The sequence below is a fragment of the Tripterygium wilfordii genome, chromosome 22, assembly GCF_013401445.1.
Source record: "Tripterygium wilfordii isolate XIE 37 chromosome 22, ASM1340144v1, whole genome shotgun sequence".
In the NCBI taxonomy this organism is placed as follows: Eukaryota; Viridiplantae; Streptophyta; class Magnoliopsida; order Celastrales; family Celastraceae; genus Tripterygium; species Tripterygium wilfordii.
The window spans coordinates 11,941,083-11,955,739 of record NC_052253.1 but is presented as its reverse complement, the minus strand read 5'-3'; the positions used below and the strand labels follow the sequence as shown (position 1 = coordinate 11,955,739).

The window sequence follows — 14,657 nt, the reverse complement described above, 5'->3', positions numbered from 1 at the left end:
GATTTATTTCCTTTAATAATGAATATTATTCACAAAAATGAATATATTATGACTTGAATTCAAAATGACGAAAACGGACAACGACAGGAGGACTTATTCGAGATTCCGATGAGAATTGGGTAAGTGGTTTCTCTGTTAATATAGGGAGTTGCTCGGCGCCTAATGCGGAGCTTTGGGGAGTTCTCGTAGGTCTTCAGAGAACTTGGTTTGCTAAAGGTCATTTTGGAGATGGATTCTCAAATAGTGGTGAAACTGATTCATAAAGCTGATATTATTTCTAATGCTCATGCCCAATTAGTATTGCGCATAAAGAACCTGTTAAGTAGAAATTGGGTGGAGCAGGTTAATCATGTGTATCGTGAGGCTAATTTTTTTTGCGGATAGCCTTGCTAACAATGGTTTTGATTTGCCTCAGGGTGTTCACTTTTTTACTAAGCCTCCTGCTATTACTATTCCTCTTTTATGAGATGACATTGTAGGGGTGTCCCGCCCCAGATTTTGCCCGATTTAATTTTATTATCTTTTTAGAAAAAATAACTAAAATAGCAACATATGAGAATATCTAACCCGGAAAAAAATAGAAAAAATAATGAGAAGAATAGAAATAAGAATTAAAGCGAGAGGGTGTGAGACCGAAAGGCTAAAATTGTACTGGGGTTGAAAATAATAATAAGTGAAAATATAAGAGAGTTTAAGTAATAAAAAAAATGAGGACCCAGACACGGCCCCAACGCCTTTGGATTGTTATTAAATGTACACTAAACGTCAAATCTCAAAGTCACAACTGGATAATTAACCTGACCCACCTCTTCGGCCCTTCCCTTCCTCTCACTTTCTTACCACCAACAATAATATTACTCCTCGCATTTCACATCCCCAAACTCCTCACATAGACCAACTCAAGAAAATCAACTCTCTCTCTCTCTCTCTCTCTCTCTCGCTCTCTAGAAGGGAAAGAGGAAGGATTGATTTGAAGCTACAGTCTGTGATTTTGGACCAAAGCTCTGTTTCTATTTGTAAGCTCCTTTGTACTAACTTTCCTCTTGATTGCTGATTGCTGATTTGGGTGTTCAAGTTTTTGTGTCTAATTTTTATTCGACTCTTTCCCTGTCATGGGTCTGGGTTGTATTCTATTTGTGCCAAAAACATGTGGGTTTTATCGTGATGAATCACGAAATTTTGGGTTTTATCTTTTGATTGCTGTTTCCTCTGTTAGTCTTTCCATAAAAAGTTAAAAACTCATTTCATACTCGATTTATTGCTTGAATCAGTTTATCAATAGAAGTGGGGTTTCTCTTTTGTTGTGATGATTAGTGGTCTTTTTTTTGGGGGTTTATGAGCATGTTTTGGGATATGGGTTTTCAGTGTGTTGACTATGAAGGAATTGGGTTTTGTAATAGAAGCTAAAACTCGCTTGAAATCGGTTAGATGCCCCTGTATTCTAATAAAATATGTTCCTCAGTTTTCAGCCTGTCTCCGGCCTTCAGATGCTTAGATCTGGCGTATTTAAGGTTTAATTAGATGTAATTAATTGAAATCTTGTTGCTTGCTTTCAGTATTGACTTGTAATGAAACTCCTGGTATCTGTAATTTTTTTAAGTTCACATCTGTTGAGTTTTTTTATATGTATTTAAGTTTTTAGGGTTTTTTTTTGTTCTTATTGATTTTGAAGAAAAAATATCTTCGCTACTTTTATGGAATCTGAAATTTCCAAGTCGAACGTTTTCCTTGGTGGAATTATTGTTCCTAGTTATTAGCCTGAATAGGTTATCCCTGTTGAAATGGAAAGAAAATCCGAGGCAAGCCTTGAACTTGAATTGAAGTGATAACTGTTGTAATTATTAGACTGGTTAGATTCATTTCATCACAACAAGTTTATTGGTTATTTATGGGTTTTTGGTATGATATATTATCATGATGACAGATTGATATTTTTGTGGAAATTTTTTAAAATTATGTACTGATTTAATTTCAGGTTTCATCGTATTACAAGTATGCCGATATTCGATGACATCCTACTCGCAGGCGACGTGGAGTTCCTGAATGCTTCTCCTGCAGGGGCTGCTCAACCTGGGCAAGATCCCAGAGTAGGGGAGGAGGAGGAGTCTGATGACGACATAGACGTTGAGACGCTGGAGAGGCGTATGTGGAAGGACAAGATGCGCCTTAAAAGGCTTAGGGAACAACAGGCGGCTCCACCAGTGGAAGGGGTTGACGTTGCAAAGCAGCGGCAATCCCAGGAGCAGGCCAGGAGGAAGAAGATGTCTCGGGCGCAAGATGGCATCCTCAAATACATGCTGAAGATGATGGAAGTCTGCAAGGCGCAAGGTTTTGTCTACGGGATTATCCCAGAGAAGGGCAAACCAGTTACAGGGGCATCCGACAACCTCAGAGAGTGGTGGAAGGACAGAGTGAGGTTTGATCGGAACGGTCCAGCTGCTATTGCCAAGTATCAGGCTGATAACTTAATACCTGGCACGAGTGATGCTGGAAGTACCATCGGTCCGACCCCACACACTTTGCAGGAGCTTCAGGATACAACTCTTGGTTCCCTCCTCTCGTCGCTGATGCAGCACTGCAACCCTCCGCAGAGGCGGTTTCCATTGGAGAAAGGAGTTCCTCCACCATGGTGGCCCACGGGGAATGAGGTATGGTGGCCACAGCTGGGATTGCCGAAGGACCAAAGCCCTCCACCATACAAGAAGCCGCATGATTTGAAGAAGGCTTGGAAGGTTGGCGTCCTCACTGCAGTCATCAAGCATATATCTCCAGATATAGCCAAGATCCGCAAGCTTGTTCGACAGTCGAAATGCTTGCAGGACAAGATGACAGCCAAGGAAAGTTCCACTTGGCTTGCCATTATCAACCAAGAGGAGACTGTGGCTAGGGAGCTTTTCCCTGACATGTGTCCACCTCTTTCAACTGCAGGAGGAAGCGGATCCTTGGTGATCAATGACTGCAGTGAATACGATGTGGAAGGGCGTGAAGGAGACAGCTTTGATGTGCAAGAAGTGAAGCCAGAGTCTCTGGATTTGTCCAAGTTTAGGATGGAAAGAATGATGGGACTGCCCGTTCAACAGCCTTACTCAATCAATGGAGAAAGCATCAGTAACTTGGACTTCATCCGCAAGAGGAAGCCTTCGGATGATCTGGCCAGCATGATGAATCAGGCGATCTACACATGCGAGGTTAGCCAGTGTCCATATAGCGACATCCGCCTCGGCTTTCGGGACAGGACTGCTAGGGACAACCACCAAATGAATTGCCGGCAAAGAGGCAATTCTACTCAGTTCGGTGGATCGAACTTTCAGATCAATGAAGTCAAACCATTGATCTTCCCTCAACAATCGTATGTCGAGCCCACAGCTGCTGCTCCAACAGCGAACCTGGTGCCAACTCGGTTTGACTCGAACTCGAAGGTAGCTGGACCAACAGTGAGGTTGGCTCCTCCTAGCTTTGATGTGTCCACACTTGCGGTGCCAGATGACGGGCAGAAGATGCTGAACGAGCTGCTGTCAATGTACGACACTGAGGTCCAGGGCAGCAATATCACAAGCTCCAGCAACAGTGCAGTTGTTGCGGGAGCTCAAAATTCCTTCCGGCCTAATGTTCAGCACCGGCCAGACCAGGCCATCTGCAATCAAGGGACTGTGATGGAGGGAAATTTCTTCCAACATTCCAACGGGCACAACCACCAGCAGATGTTCCCTCTGGATAATGGCCACCTTCAGCGGCTCCAGACCCTAAATCCTCCTATCAACAGCGGGCCATCCAACAGCAATCTCACCAACCAGAATCACAACAGCTTCAACACAATGTTCGGGGCTCCATTCGACCTCTCATCCTTCAACTTCAAGGAAGATAATCTTCACGGGCTAATGGACGCTCTCCCGAAGCAGGACACGACATGGTTCCAGTGAGAATGCCAAGCAGCAGGATGTTTCAAGAGACTGTCCACCCTCTCCAGCAGCTATTTCCTTTCACCTGTTTGTACACAAGCAAGCACGCAAAGTAGGGTTGTTGTTAGCAAAGGCCTCAAAACAGGACAGTCAAATGTAAAAGTTTCTACCCTATTACCACTTATTGATAGGAAATTTTGTAACATAAATAATACTCCATTAATTATCATGTTTTATGTATTCTTATTTTCATCAAACACAGTGTAGGAAAAAACTGATTTGTATTTTATGAACTACTGTATTTGTAATAGTAGATTTGCGTGTAAGCTTGTGGTGGTGGTTGAATAAAGTGACTGGAAGCAAGCTTTTGTCCTGTTGTTGCATCTTTGTTTGGTCATATCTCCATGTGAGTTTGAAAGAGACCCAATGACCCACCACCTGTAAAAGTTGGGACCGTCTCACGTCCACCCGACTGTCAGTCCACCCTCAATCCACCCTTGTTAAAAACCGTTCGATTTAAAATATAAGTTTTGGAAAAGACCATCATAACCTTCACATATAATTTTAACACTCTTATTCTAATGGGTGGACCATCCACTCTTTTGAAGGAGGTGGACCTTAGTAAAATCCGTAAAAGTTAGATGACTAGTTGACCAGCATCTTTATCCCACTCAAACGTGAACTTTGTTAATGGTAGGTGGGGTCTCCTTCTAGGCGGCTGCTCTGAACTTTCTATCAAAGTAATATCTTAGCCAGCTGTTCAGCTCTTGTTTTTTCAAGAAGGGTATTGATAACGGGTGTCCTAAAAATGTTTGTTAAGGATTGATTATAACATATCACATAATAATGTCACGTGTGATGAATATTCTCTCATTTAATTTTTTTAAATTTTAAATATATATTTTTTCCCCATATTTCAATGCACTTTTGTCATCCTTATGTAGTGTCTCAAAGACACTCATTATCATTCTGTTTAAAAAAAATGCTTCGTTCCCAAATTTTTACTCGTATTTTAACGCTATCCGTCAGAAGTGTTGGATGTATAAGGAGGTTATATTTACTTTCATAATCCAATAGACGTTCTATATACAGATGTTTCACGTGCCAGATGAATTGGGGGTTAAAATGAGAAACAATTTTTGAAGGTATGTAACGTTGCTCTTTTTTCAATTCAAGAGTTTGGGAACTGACCGGACCTCTATTTTGAGGTCCTAATACTATCTAATTAGGAGGTTCTAGTGTTTATAGTAATTCATTTGTGTTTAAATAAAGTAATTTTACCCTTATACATGTTTCCCGTTGGTTTTGTAGGAAATCGGGCTTAAATGACTGAATTGGGCACCTTTAGAGCTGAAAGAAGAAGCTGGGACTCAGCAGGTGTCCGGACACCTGTCCGGACAGTGTGTCCGGACGCCTCAAGTGCCGTCCGGACACTTTCTTCACAAATTGAGACAGAGGCTTCAAAGTTGATGGAAGCATGAAGTGTCCGGACACCCGTCCGGACACCACCGCGGAACTGCAACTTTTCTGCACAACATTTCAAGGGCATTTGGGGTAAATCATGTATATAACCAATGGGGAACGTTTGTATAAGGGCAGTTAGGTATTTTCAATGGTAAAAGGAGGAGAAAACCCTAAGATTTCTTCTTCCTTCACACAATTCATCTTCTCCAAGTTCTTGCCTCCATTGTTTTCTCTCTACTTCTCTCTCTAAGTTTTTCTTGGTTTTTCGTGATTTTGTTTGTAAACATTGACTTTCATCTATAAAATTGATGTTTATACCCATTATGATGAGTGGCTAAGTTCTCTTTCTAGTTTCTAGTCCCAAACGGTGGGTGCTTGGTTTCAATTACTCAAGGTATGTTCATGGAATTGTAGTTTTGATTTTGCTCTTTTAATTTCGTGGTTGTGTGATTGGATCTATGGAGATGACATATTTGATTGTATCTTTGGATTGTCTAGTCTAGGGATTGCATCTAATGTGTTTGATTGAGAATTGTTAAACCCATTGCATGATTTTCTTAATTAATTGAGTTTTCCATAGCATAGCTATTAATTATGTGTATTGATGATGGAGTTTTGGGTTAATTTAGGAATGTGCATGAGAGAGTTATGGTTAATTGATCTTTGAGTGTGAAACTAGGGTGTTAGCCAAGCCAAGCCCCAAAGGGGAACATTAATCCATAATATTAGGTGCTTATCCCTTTGCGTTCATCGTAGATTAAGAGACCCGATGGCCTACATGTATGAATTGAAGTCTTATATCCCAATTCTCTTTGCATATGCATGATTGATAGTATCACACAATGCATTGTGTATGGTTGTGTGTGTTTGTAATAATACCTTGAGTATGAGAACCGAGTAACCACCGGGACGGACTAGAGACTAGGTTTTTAATTAATTGTTTTAAATCCAATTTGTGCTTACTTTGATTCCAAAATCGCTCATGCTACCGAGTCATTCGGCCCATTTCTTTTACTTGCTTGTATTTGATATTCATTGTGTTTATTAGTGTTAGCTAGTCATTTGCATATCATTCACTTCAAATTTGCATTGCTTCCTCGTGGATCGATACCGGACTCACCGGTTTATTACTTGACGATACCCTACACTTGGGGTAAGTACACACACACACTTTGGTGTCGGTCAGGAACCATCATTTCAATAAGTCCTGTTTTGGAGATCTTCCTTTCAGGACTTTAAAGCTTGCAAGTTGCAAGCATTCATGTTCAACCATTGACCTTTCTTTTTGGTCCTTTGAGTATACAACAAGGGAAAAGGAAAAAAAATTGTCTGATGGAGAGTGTAGGATTTGGGGGGTATGGATGCCAAGAGGAGGATTTAATGGTAGGTTCAATTGATTTCTCTCATAAATTCATGTAGCGGGATTAAAAAAAAATCTGGGAATGGAATGTGAAATTAATCGGAGTAGATTGATAGACCGGTTAAATAGTGAAACCAATGAATTTAAAAGTAGAGTAGTAATGATTTGATCTCGATTTCATAGTTTTTGTCAAAGGATAAATGGTACTATGATAGTTGTTAACTAGATACAGATTGTTATTTTTGTTGAAAAATGATTATGATGTTTTGTTTCAAGTTGAAATCGACCGTGTTATAAATACATAAAAGGTTGTCATTATTTTTGAAAAACATGATTAAAAATAGAAATAATTAGTGTTTGGACTCGTGTAATGCATAAATACAAATTTATTTATTTTTTTACAATTGAGTATAGAAGAACCGACACAAAGAAAGTTTTAGAAAAGTATATATGGACATAATTGTGGATGTCCTAATCATCGCATCATAGGGCGTCAAGGTATACCATGTATGATTTAGGTTTCTATCATTCTGAAGAATCAAAATAATATCCAAGAATATCTCCTTGTGACTCTATTTGTGTGGCAGTTGACCAAATATTCATACAATATATTTGGTCTTTGGAGGACAAAGATAATGCGTGAGACCTCCAAAAAGTGACCTCAAAAGATCTCCATTTAATGTAGAGTGTTGGATGTGAAGTGGGTCTTACATGTGTGTTTTTAATCCATGTCTATTTTAATGTGACATAGATTTGGGGAACTTTTTGAGATCAAATTTTGGGGGTTTTAGCATTATCCGGAGGACAAAAGCCATTATAGAAACTTTTATTTATAGCCTTTCTATTTCTACCTATTTCATATAGAGGTCAAGATCACCCTTTCCCTTTTATAACTTGCAATTTTGAACATATTCATGCAACCTAAAAAAAATTTTTTTTGGGTAAACCTAATTTACATGGTAATTTTATTACACGGATTTACTTCCTTGATTATTTTTTCTTTTTTTTTAATGCCATAGACTTTTGTTACAATATCTTTCTTTCAAAAGATTTCTTATTACCAAAAGAACAATGTTACAGTCCACTGATCCCCAATTTATGACCCATATTTTTCTCCCAATTCTATGTGGGATGTGTAATGATCGTTGATTATAAATACAAATATTGAGCTCAATTAATATCCAACACTCCACATAAATTACAAGTATCGAGCATTTTTCTTTTGAAAAAAAAAAGAGTGATTAAACAATAATGTTGAGTTACAAACATATTATTAATATAAGAATAAAAAAGGTTCTTATTGAGATGATCAAAGCATGTTCATGTAGGTGCCCCTTTCTGCCAACCTGTGTATTGGTCTTGTAGTTGTTGCCACAAAAGTGCATAACTCCCTCCCAAGAGGACATACACCCACATATGTGAAAGCAAAAAAGAGAGTAGTGTTGGGTCACTTCGTTCCTCCCAATTTAAGTACAATCACATGTGGACATTATACAACACAACTCCTTCATATCAAATTATATATATAATTATTTGTATAATTAAATAATAAACAATAAAAAGAATGAGTAATTTAGTGATTAATTATATATATATATATATATTATATTATGTGGAGTGAGTTTAACTGCAAATGTTAGCTTGAGAGGGGACCTTGCCCTACTTTTAGTTTTATTTTTTATTTTTTTTTTCATTTATGTGTTTTTTTAGGTGCATGAATCAGGAATAGTGGACCACACGACATTAAGAATCAATTGTATATAAATAATTAAACAATTTTATAGATAAATATAAATATGTATATGTATATGTATAGTTTCCTCATAATTTTTATATATTCATTGGAGATGCAAATAATATGCCAAGATCTAGATGACAGATATAAAAAAATATTTGTGGTGGTCACTACATCTTAAAACTACTCTTAATTAAATATATTTTTGGCTGACTTTGAAGGAACTAAATAATTAACAATTTTTTCCTTTTAATATCATCATCAACTGTTAATAATACAACTTTCCTTACCTTCTGACTACTATTAACGATTACATTTTTGGTTGACTATTCATGACTTGATAAAACCCATTATATATATAGATGGACTTGATATAATTATATACCCATCTACCTACAACAATATTTTTCTCCCTCCTAATCCTACTATACTAGTATTAAAATCTTTACACAACTTTTCTGCATGTCGATTGATTATCCGAGTTTAGACTCATATCAGACGTCCAAATGATATACTTGTATGGCATCGTTCTTGGTTAAAAAAATAGTATTTACGCACATTCAATTTCTTCAATTAATATTAATGCTAATTTGGTAGGGAGATTCAAAGAGAACATAATTTGTTATAGATTAAACTTAGTAAATACCTTTTTACTTTTTGAATAAGTTGGATCTCGGATCCATTTCTCCAAAGTAGTTGGGTGTGCTTGTGGACCATATGGCGGGCCCATTAGCATTGAGGGCCTTCTTTTTGTAGGATTGCAATGCCCCCTTATTATGGGCTATTTGAAAATGACAGTCTTTCATGGATAAGATAAGAACGTAGTGTTTAACTCGAAATAGTGTTTTTTCTTCTTCTTTTTTTTTTGATTGAGAATGACACGACGCTATATAAGTTTATTATTTGCACATTTGATATATGTCTAAACTCATGTCATTGACATACGTGTATCGAAGTTTCACACTTAACGATAATGTAAGTTGGGCCAAAACTCAACCAGTGACCACAAGAATCTTGTTCACAGTGAAAATCAAACTCAAAAAATTATGTCCCGAACCTAAAATTGAAATTCAGTTACGTGGATTTAGCTATTAAATTGATACAGCTAAATCTTAAAGAGCTAGATTCGAATGGCAAGAGGATTTAGAATTGCTAGAGGGAGGAAATGTAAACTATGTTTATCTTGCAAGGAAGCCTAATATATATATATATATATATATATATATATATATATATATATATATATATTGCGTGTACTACTAGTCTACTACACTATGAAATGAAATATTGAATATGTCTGTCCGGGCTTATTTTTAGCATTCCCAAGTCCGATCCAATTTAATAATTGGGCTTTCACATGTCGTCCAGCCCGGCCCGGCTAGGTCTTATTCGACTCAGGCCATATTTTATGCGGGCCAAATAACTGGGCCAGTCAGGCCCCCAAAGCCACCATAAAATTAAGAACCCTCGAATCCTATGAGCTTTAAGCCCAAAATTATGCCACAAATATCACACATGTGGGCTTCACTTGCTGTTCTAGGCCTGGATTGAGCCCAATTCTGCTGACAAGGATATGCCCATCTTCGTTTTGCAAAACCCACATTGTATTTCGGAGAGGTTGAAGTGAGGACTGTAGAAGAAGAGCAACAGTAGTCGAGGATTATTTTGGTTTTGTTTCTTTTGAAATCCCGCTGAGAAATATGTTTCTTATTGAAATTGAACATTAGTCACATATATGTCTAACCCAATCAATTACTAACTAACCCACGTCTCGTGTTGGTGGTTTGCTTATTTTAACTTGCTATTGTTCTTTAATTTTAGTGGTTGATTTTGTTTGTGACAATTTTTAGTATTTATTGTGCCCCAAAAATGGATAATTTAGGGAGTTTGCCATTGTTGGGTCTCATTCCTTCGGCTATGTTTGATGGACAATTTTAGTAGTATATATGCTATTGAGTACTCACCAACCAAACAACCATTTCACGATCCATCATTTTAGGACAATTTTGACAGTAACATATATTGTAGCATATAATGTGATACTATATATGATGGTAATAAATGGTAGCAGATATGGACCATATGGTTACTGAAATGATGGTGGGTGTTTAATTTTACTTTTGTTAGTAGCATATTGGTGTTAAAATTATCGTGTTAAATTACTTGTAGAGGTATTATAGATATAAATTGTAACAGATTTAAATAAATGGCAAAAAAAATTGTAAACAAATATCTAATACTAATAACAACATTATTAAATTAATTAAATAAGATAAATAATAAAATTATATATTTTTAATAAATAATTGTTAGAGTTAATAAATTGAGACCATCTGAACAATTATCAGATTTAATAAATAATTTATTAATATCAATAAATTAATAAAAACCTTGCTGCAAATTCCTCATTTACACAATCAGAAAATCAATTAAACTATTGAACATAGAATGGAAAATTGTGGTAAAAATGTTAGAAATTTTCCAAAAGAGCGTCATTTTGAAAATGACAATATTATCGTCTCAAAATTGTATGGGAGTTTTCGTCAGAAAAATATCATTTGGTGCCCCACATTTTTGCACCACTAGCATATATTGTGGTATAAAAATGTACACCAAACGCACCCTACGTATGTGATCGAAGATGAGTACATGTCCGACTTTGGTGATTAAAATGTGGTAAATGAAGATGAAGAAAATTTGGCGATCAACGACGTAGACATAGCTCAAATTATTTATTTTTTCAGTTTATTTATTTATTTTTTAGTTTGTAGCATTAATCTTATTTTTAAATCAATTCATTGTTATCAAATTTATCGGGTATTTATGTCAAACTTCCATTTTTTATCAAGCTAATCTCATTACATTGGGAACGCTGCATAATTTTAGAATATACATTATAAAAAATTAATATATAATACAACCAAATCCTATTTAGGTGTTATTTTTAAAAAGTCTCAATTTAAGCCACGACCTCTAATATAAAACGTAGACATTGAATCCAAATATTAATATAATGGTAAGCCGGGCACCAAGCAATTGAATAAGTTTGATTGAGAATCTTATCATATCCTATGATTGATAATAATGTTTCTCTTATTTCTTTAATTTCTGTTTTCATTATTTGGATTAAAATTGGAAATATATTATGATTATGAAGTGAAATTAAGAATTGAAAGCCCTTTAAGTATTGTTATGTGGCAATTACTCTAAATTTGGGTTTTTTTACACATCCGACGCAATTGTATTGGATTCCGTCCTATATAGTAAACTTTGGCTATGTAAGTCCTTCCGTCTCACACGTATTGCTAATTATAGGATTTTTGACCAATGGGAATGACTCCAACGAAATTTGATGAACATGAGAATTCAATCAGTTGCCTTTGATAATAATTAATTATGACAACTTATGACCCATCCAACGCACTTAGAGATAAATACTCTAAAATCGAAACAATCTTTAGAATCCATCAATAAATTATTTTATTTTACACGCTTTGCTCCTCCGATGTTAGAAACACAAAATATGGATGATAAATGGATGCACATTTTGTGCCTAACCAATAGTTTGGGGGGTGTTTATGCTAATTTCCCTTATAAACATAAAACGTCATGGAAGTATAATAAAAGTTCCCAGTCCAACTAGTGTACCAAATTTAGAAGGAAAAAATAAATAGTGGTGCAAATTGTAATAAACCAAAAATATCCTTCTAACAAGTGTCTTTATTTATGGTGAAATGACAAAAATATCATTCTCTATTTTTCTTCAGCTTTGGTAGTATCACCATCACACGGTGACAAATGATAAGAGATGATCATCTGTGCAATGAAGAGAATTAGAGAAGAAGAGAAAAACATATAATGTAAAACAAAGCCGAGTATAATACTGGTAATTGTGCAGAGACAGAAAACGGAGTGTGCCAAATCCAATTGATTTTATCTATTACTACTCCTTGCAACAGCAAACGAGGAGAAAGACAGAGATAGAGCAGTGTCAGCAGAGCAGACGAGAGAGTTCATTGACTGTTTCACACCAATTCTATACATAAAAGGACTCTCTATACCCGCAAGTTCAACCCCCCCCCCGCCCTCTCTCTGATTGTCCATTTATTCTCTTAGACAATAACATAAACACAAAATAAGCATAAACAGAGAGATATACCAGCAACCTGCTTTTTCTGCCCCATTGATTTCAGGTAATAATTTTGAGCTTCTTTTGTTTTGTTTTGTGTTTGTGTTTGTGTGGTATTTCCTCTTTCAATGGTATGCTTTGTTTGTTTTCAAACTTCCATTTCCAACAGATTTAATTTTCAAACGTGTATTGCATAACACCATGACCCTGCGACGTGCACCCGCTAATTTCGCACTCTGTTTTTTAGGACCAGCTGTTATACACTTTACTTTCTTGTCCGATTAGGAAACGTTTTTTTTATTCTTCTCAAAAAAAAAAAAAAACTTTTTTTTTTATGATTGAGAGGAATCAAGACCATTTTTGTTTGGCAATTATAGGGGTTTTGATAATTTTATTTCCTTCTCCATTTTCAGTCTTAGCTGGAGTTTCCATTCAAATTTTTTCCTTACACGCAAATGGCAAATATCACAGCTTTCGCTTATTTTTCGGTAAAGCAAAATCACTGTTTCATAATTTAAACGGTGGTTTTTCATTGGGACCCACACGTCTGTATTACTGTATACAGCTTTGGTCATACGTGGCAGAATATAAGTTGATTTGTTTTCCAATCACGCGACATTCCATATTTTATCTTCCCCCACACACGGTTTTTCACCCATGTAATATATATGCGAGCTCACCCGCTTCACTTCTCCTTCTCTTCTGTGTTAATTTGTCAGGGCAAAGCCGATTGCGAACACACTGATTGATTGCTATACACTCTCACTACTTGAGCTGTTCAATGGCCGACCGAGTCCACCCCCGCTACTCGCCTCCGACCACAGACACGGAGACGATTACGCCTGACTCCTCAGGAGAATTCTCGATCCACCAACGCTATCAGCACCCGTCCGCTAAGCCTACCCCGCCTCCTGGAACTTACGTCGTCCAGATCCCCAAGGATCAAGTCTTCCGACTCCCTCCGCCGGAGAACGCTCGACGCTTAGAGCAGCTCTCCCGCCGCAAGCCTCGCCGGGGCAGGTGTTGTTGCTGCCTATGCGCTCTCCTAGCTGTGCTTGCCACCGTAATCGCCATCGCCGGCATCGCAGCCGCCGTACTTTACCTCGTGTTTCGTCCTAAAGTGCTGGATTACTCTATTGACAAGGTGGCCATCAGAGGCTTCAATCTGACGTCATCGACGTCGCCGATTTCTCCGGAATTTGACGTCACTGTACGAGCTGAAAACCCTAACAAAAAGATCGGTGTGTACTACCTCGATGGAAGCTCCGTCAATGTATACTACAACGAAGATCGGTTGAGTACCGGTGCTTTGCCGGTGTTTTATCAACCGTCCAAGAATGTAACTGTTTTCGTGACGGTGTTGCGCGACTCCGGCATCGTACTCACAAGTTCTGCGCGAAAGGCCTTAGCGGATGAGCAAAAGAAGAAAACGGTGCCGTTCAAGGTCGGCATGAAGGTGCCAGTGAAGATCAAAGTGGGGTCCGTTAAAACCTGGAAAATTACCGTTAAAGTGAAGTGTGATGTAACGGTGGATAAGTTAACGGCGTTTGCAAAGATTGTGTCACAGGATTGTGATTATAGTGTGAAACTTTGGTAGAATATTTTTTTTAAATTGTTTTTTTTTTCATTCTACAATTCTTTCCGTTAGAGGAAGTTATGAATTGGGATGTTCTGGTTGTGGTGGACATGTTATATGAAATGAGAACATGAGATTTGACATGGATATTGCCATTTACCAAAAGTGCCACAAGTTGTGCAAAGTCAGCCCATCTCGTGGCGGACGACCCACGGGCTAGGACTAAGGCCCATCTCGTGGCGGAACGACCCACTGGGTAGGTCTAAGGCCCTTCTCAGGTATGACAACTCAGTGTGGACCATTTCTATTGCTTCTGCTGCCTTGCACATTTGATATTGTCAAGGAGAGCCACAAGCTGGGCAAGCTCTTTCACTCTGTAAATCAAGTTAGCATTTAATTGACAAAATTTAGCAGAGAACACTAGACAAGAAATGCATCAAGAGAAATACGAAAAGATAAAGGAAGGAACTCACGATCCTACATTAACCAAAAGA

At 37.4% G+C, this 14,657-nt stretch overlaps 2 protein-coding genes across 2 annotated transcripts; both read left to right on the top strand.

The window, feature by feature from the left end:
• The first annotated feature begins 862 nt into the window (after positions 1–862).
• On the top strand, positions 863–4,282 carry LOC119991694 (ETHYLENE INSENSITIVE 3-like 1 protein). The gene is made up of 2 exons (XM_038838098.1): positions 863–1,016; positions 1,976–4,282. The coding sequence occupies exon 2, from the start codon at positions 1,995–1,997 to the stop codon at positions 3,918–3,920; it is 1,926 nt and encodes a 641-aa protein (XP_038694026.1). The 5' UTR covers positions 863–1,016; positions 1,976–1,994; the 3' UTR covers positions 3,921–4,282.
• An 8,943-nt stretch (positions 4,283–13,225) lies between these two features.
• LOC119991741 (NDR1/HIN1-like protein 13) lies at positions 13,226–14,310 on the top strand. The gene has a single exon (XM_038838180.1). The coding sequence runs from the start codon at positions 13,369–13,371 to the stop codon at positions 14,182–14,184; it is 816 nt and encodes a 271-aa protein (XP_038694108.1). The 5' UTR covers positions 13,226–13,368; the 3' UTR covers positions 14,185–14,310.
• Positions 14,311–14,657: the final 347 nt, after the last annotated feature.

Bases quoted from the DNA above. Each gene is read 5' to 3' on its own strand.
- LOC119991694 (XM_038838098.1), top strand. From the start codon at position 1,995: ATGCCGATATTCGATGACATCCTACTCGCAGGCGACGTGGAGTTCCTG.
- LOC119991741 (XM_038838180.1), top strand. From the start codon at position 13,369: ATGGCCGACCGAGTCCACCCCCGCTACTCGCCTCCGACCACAGACACG.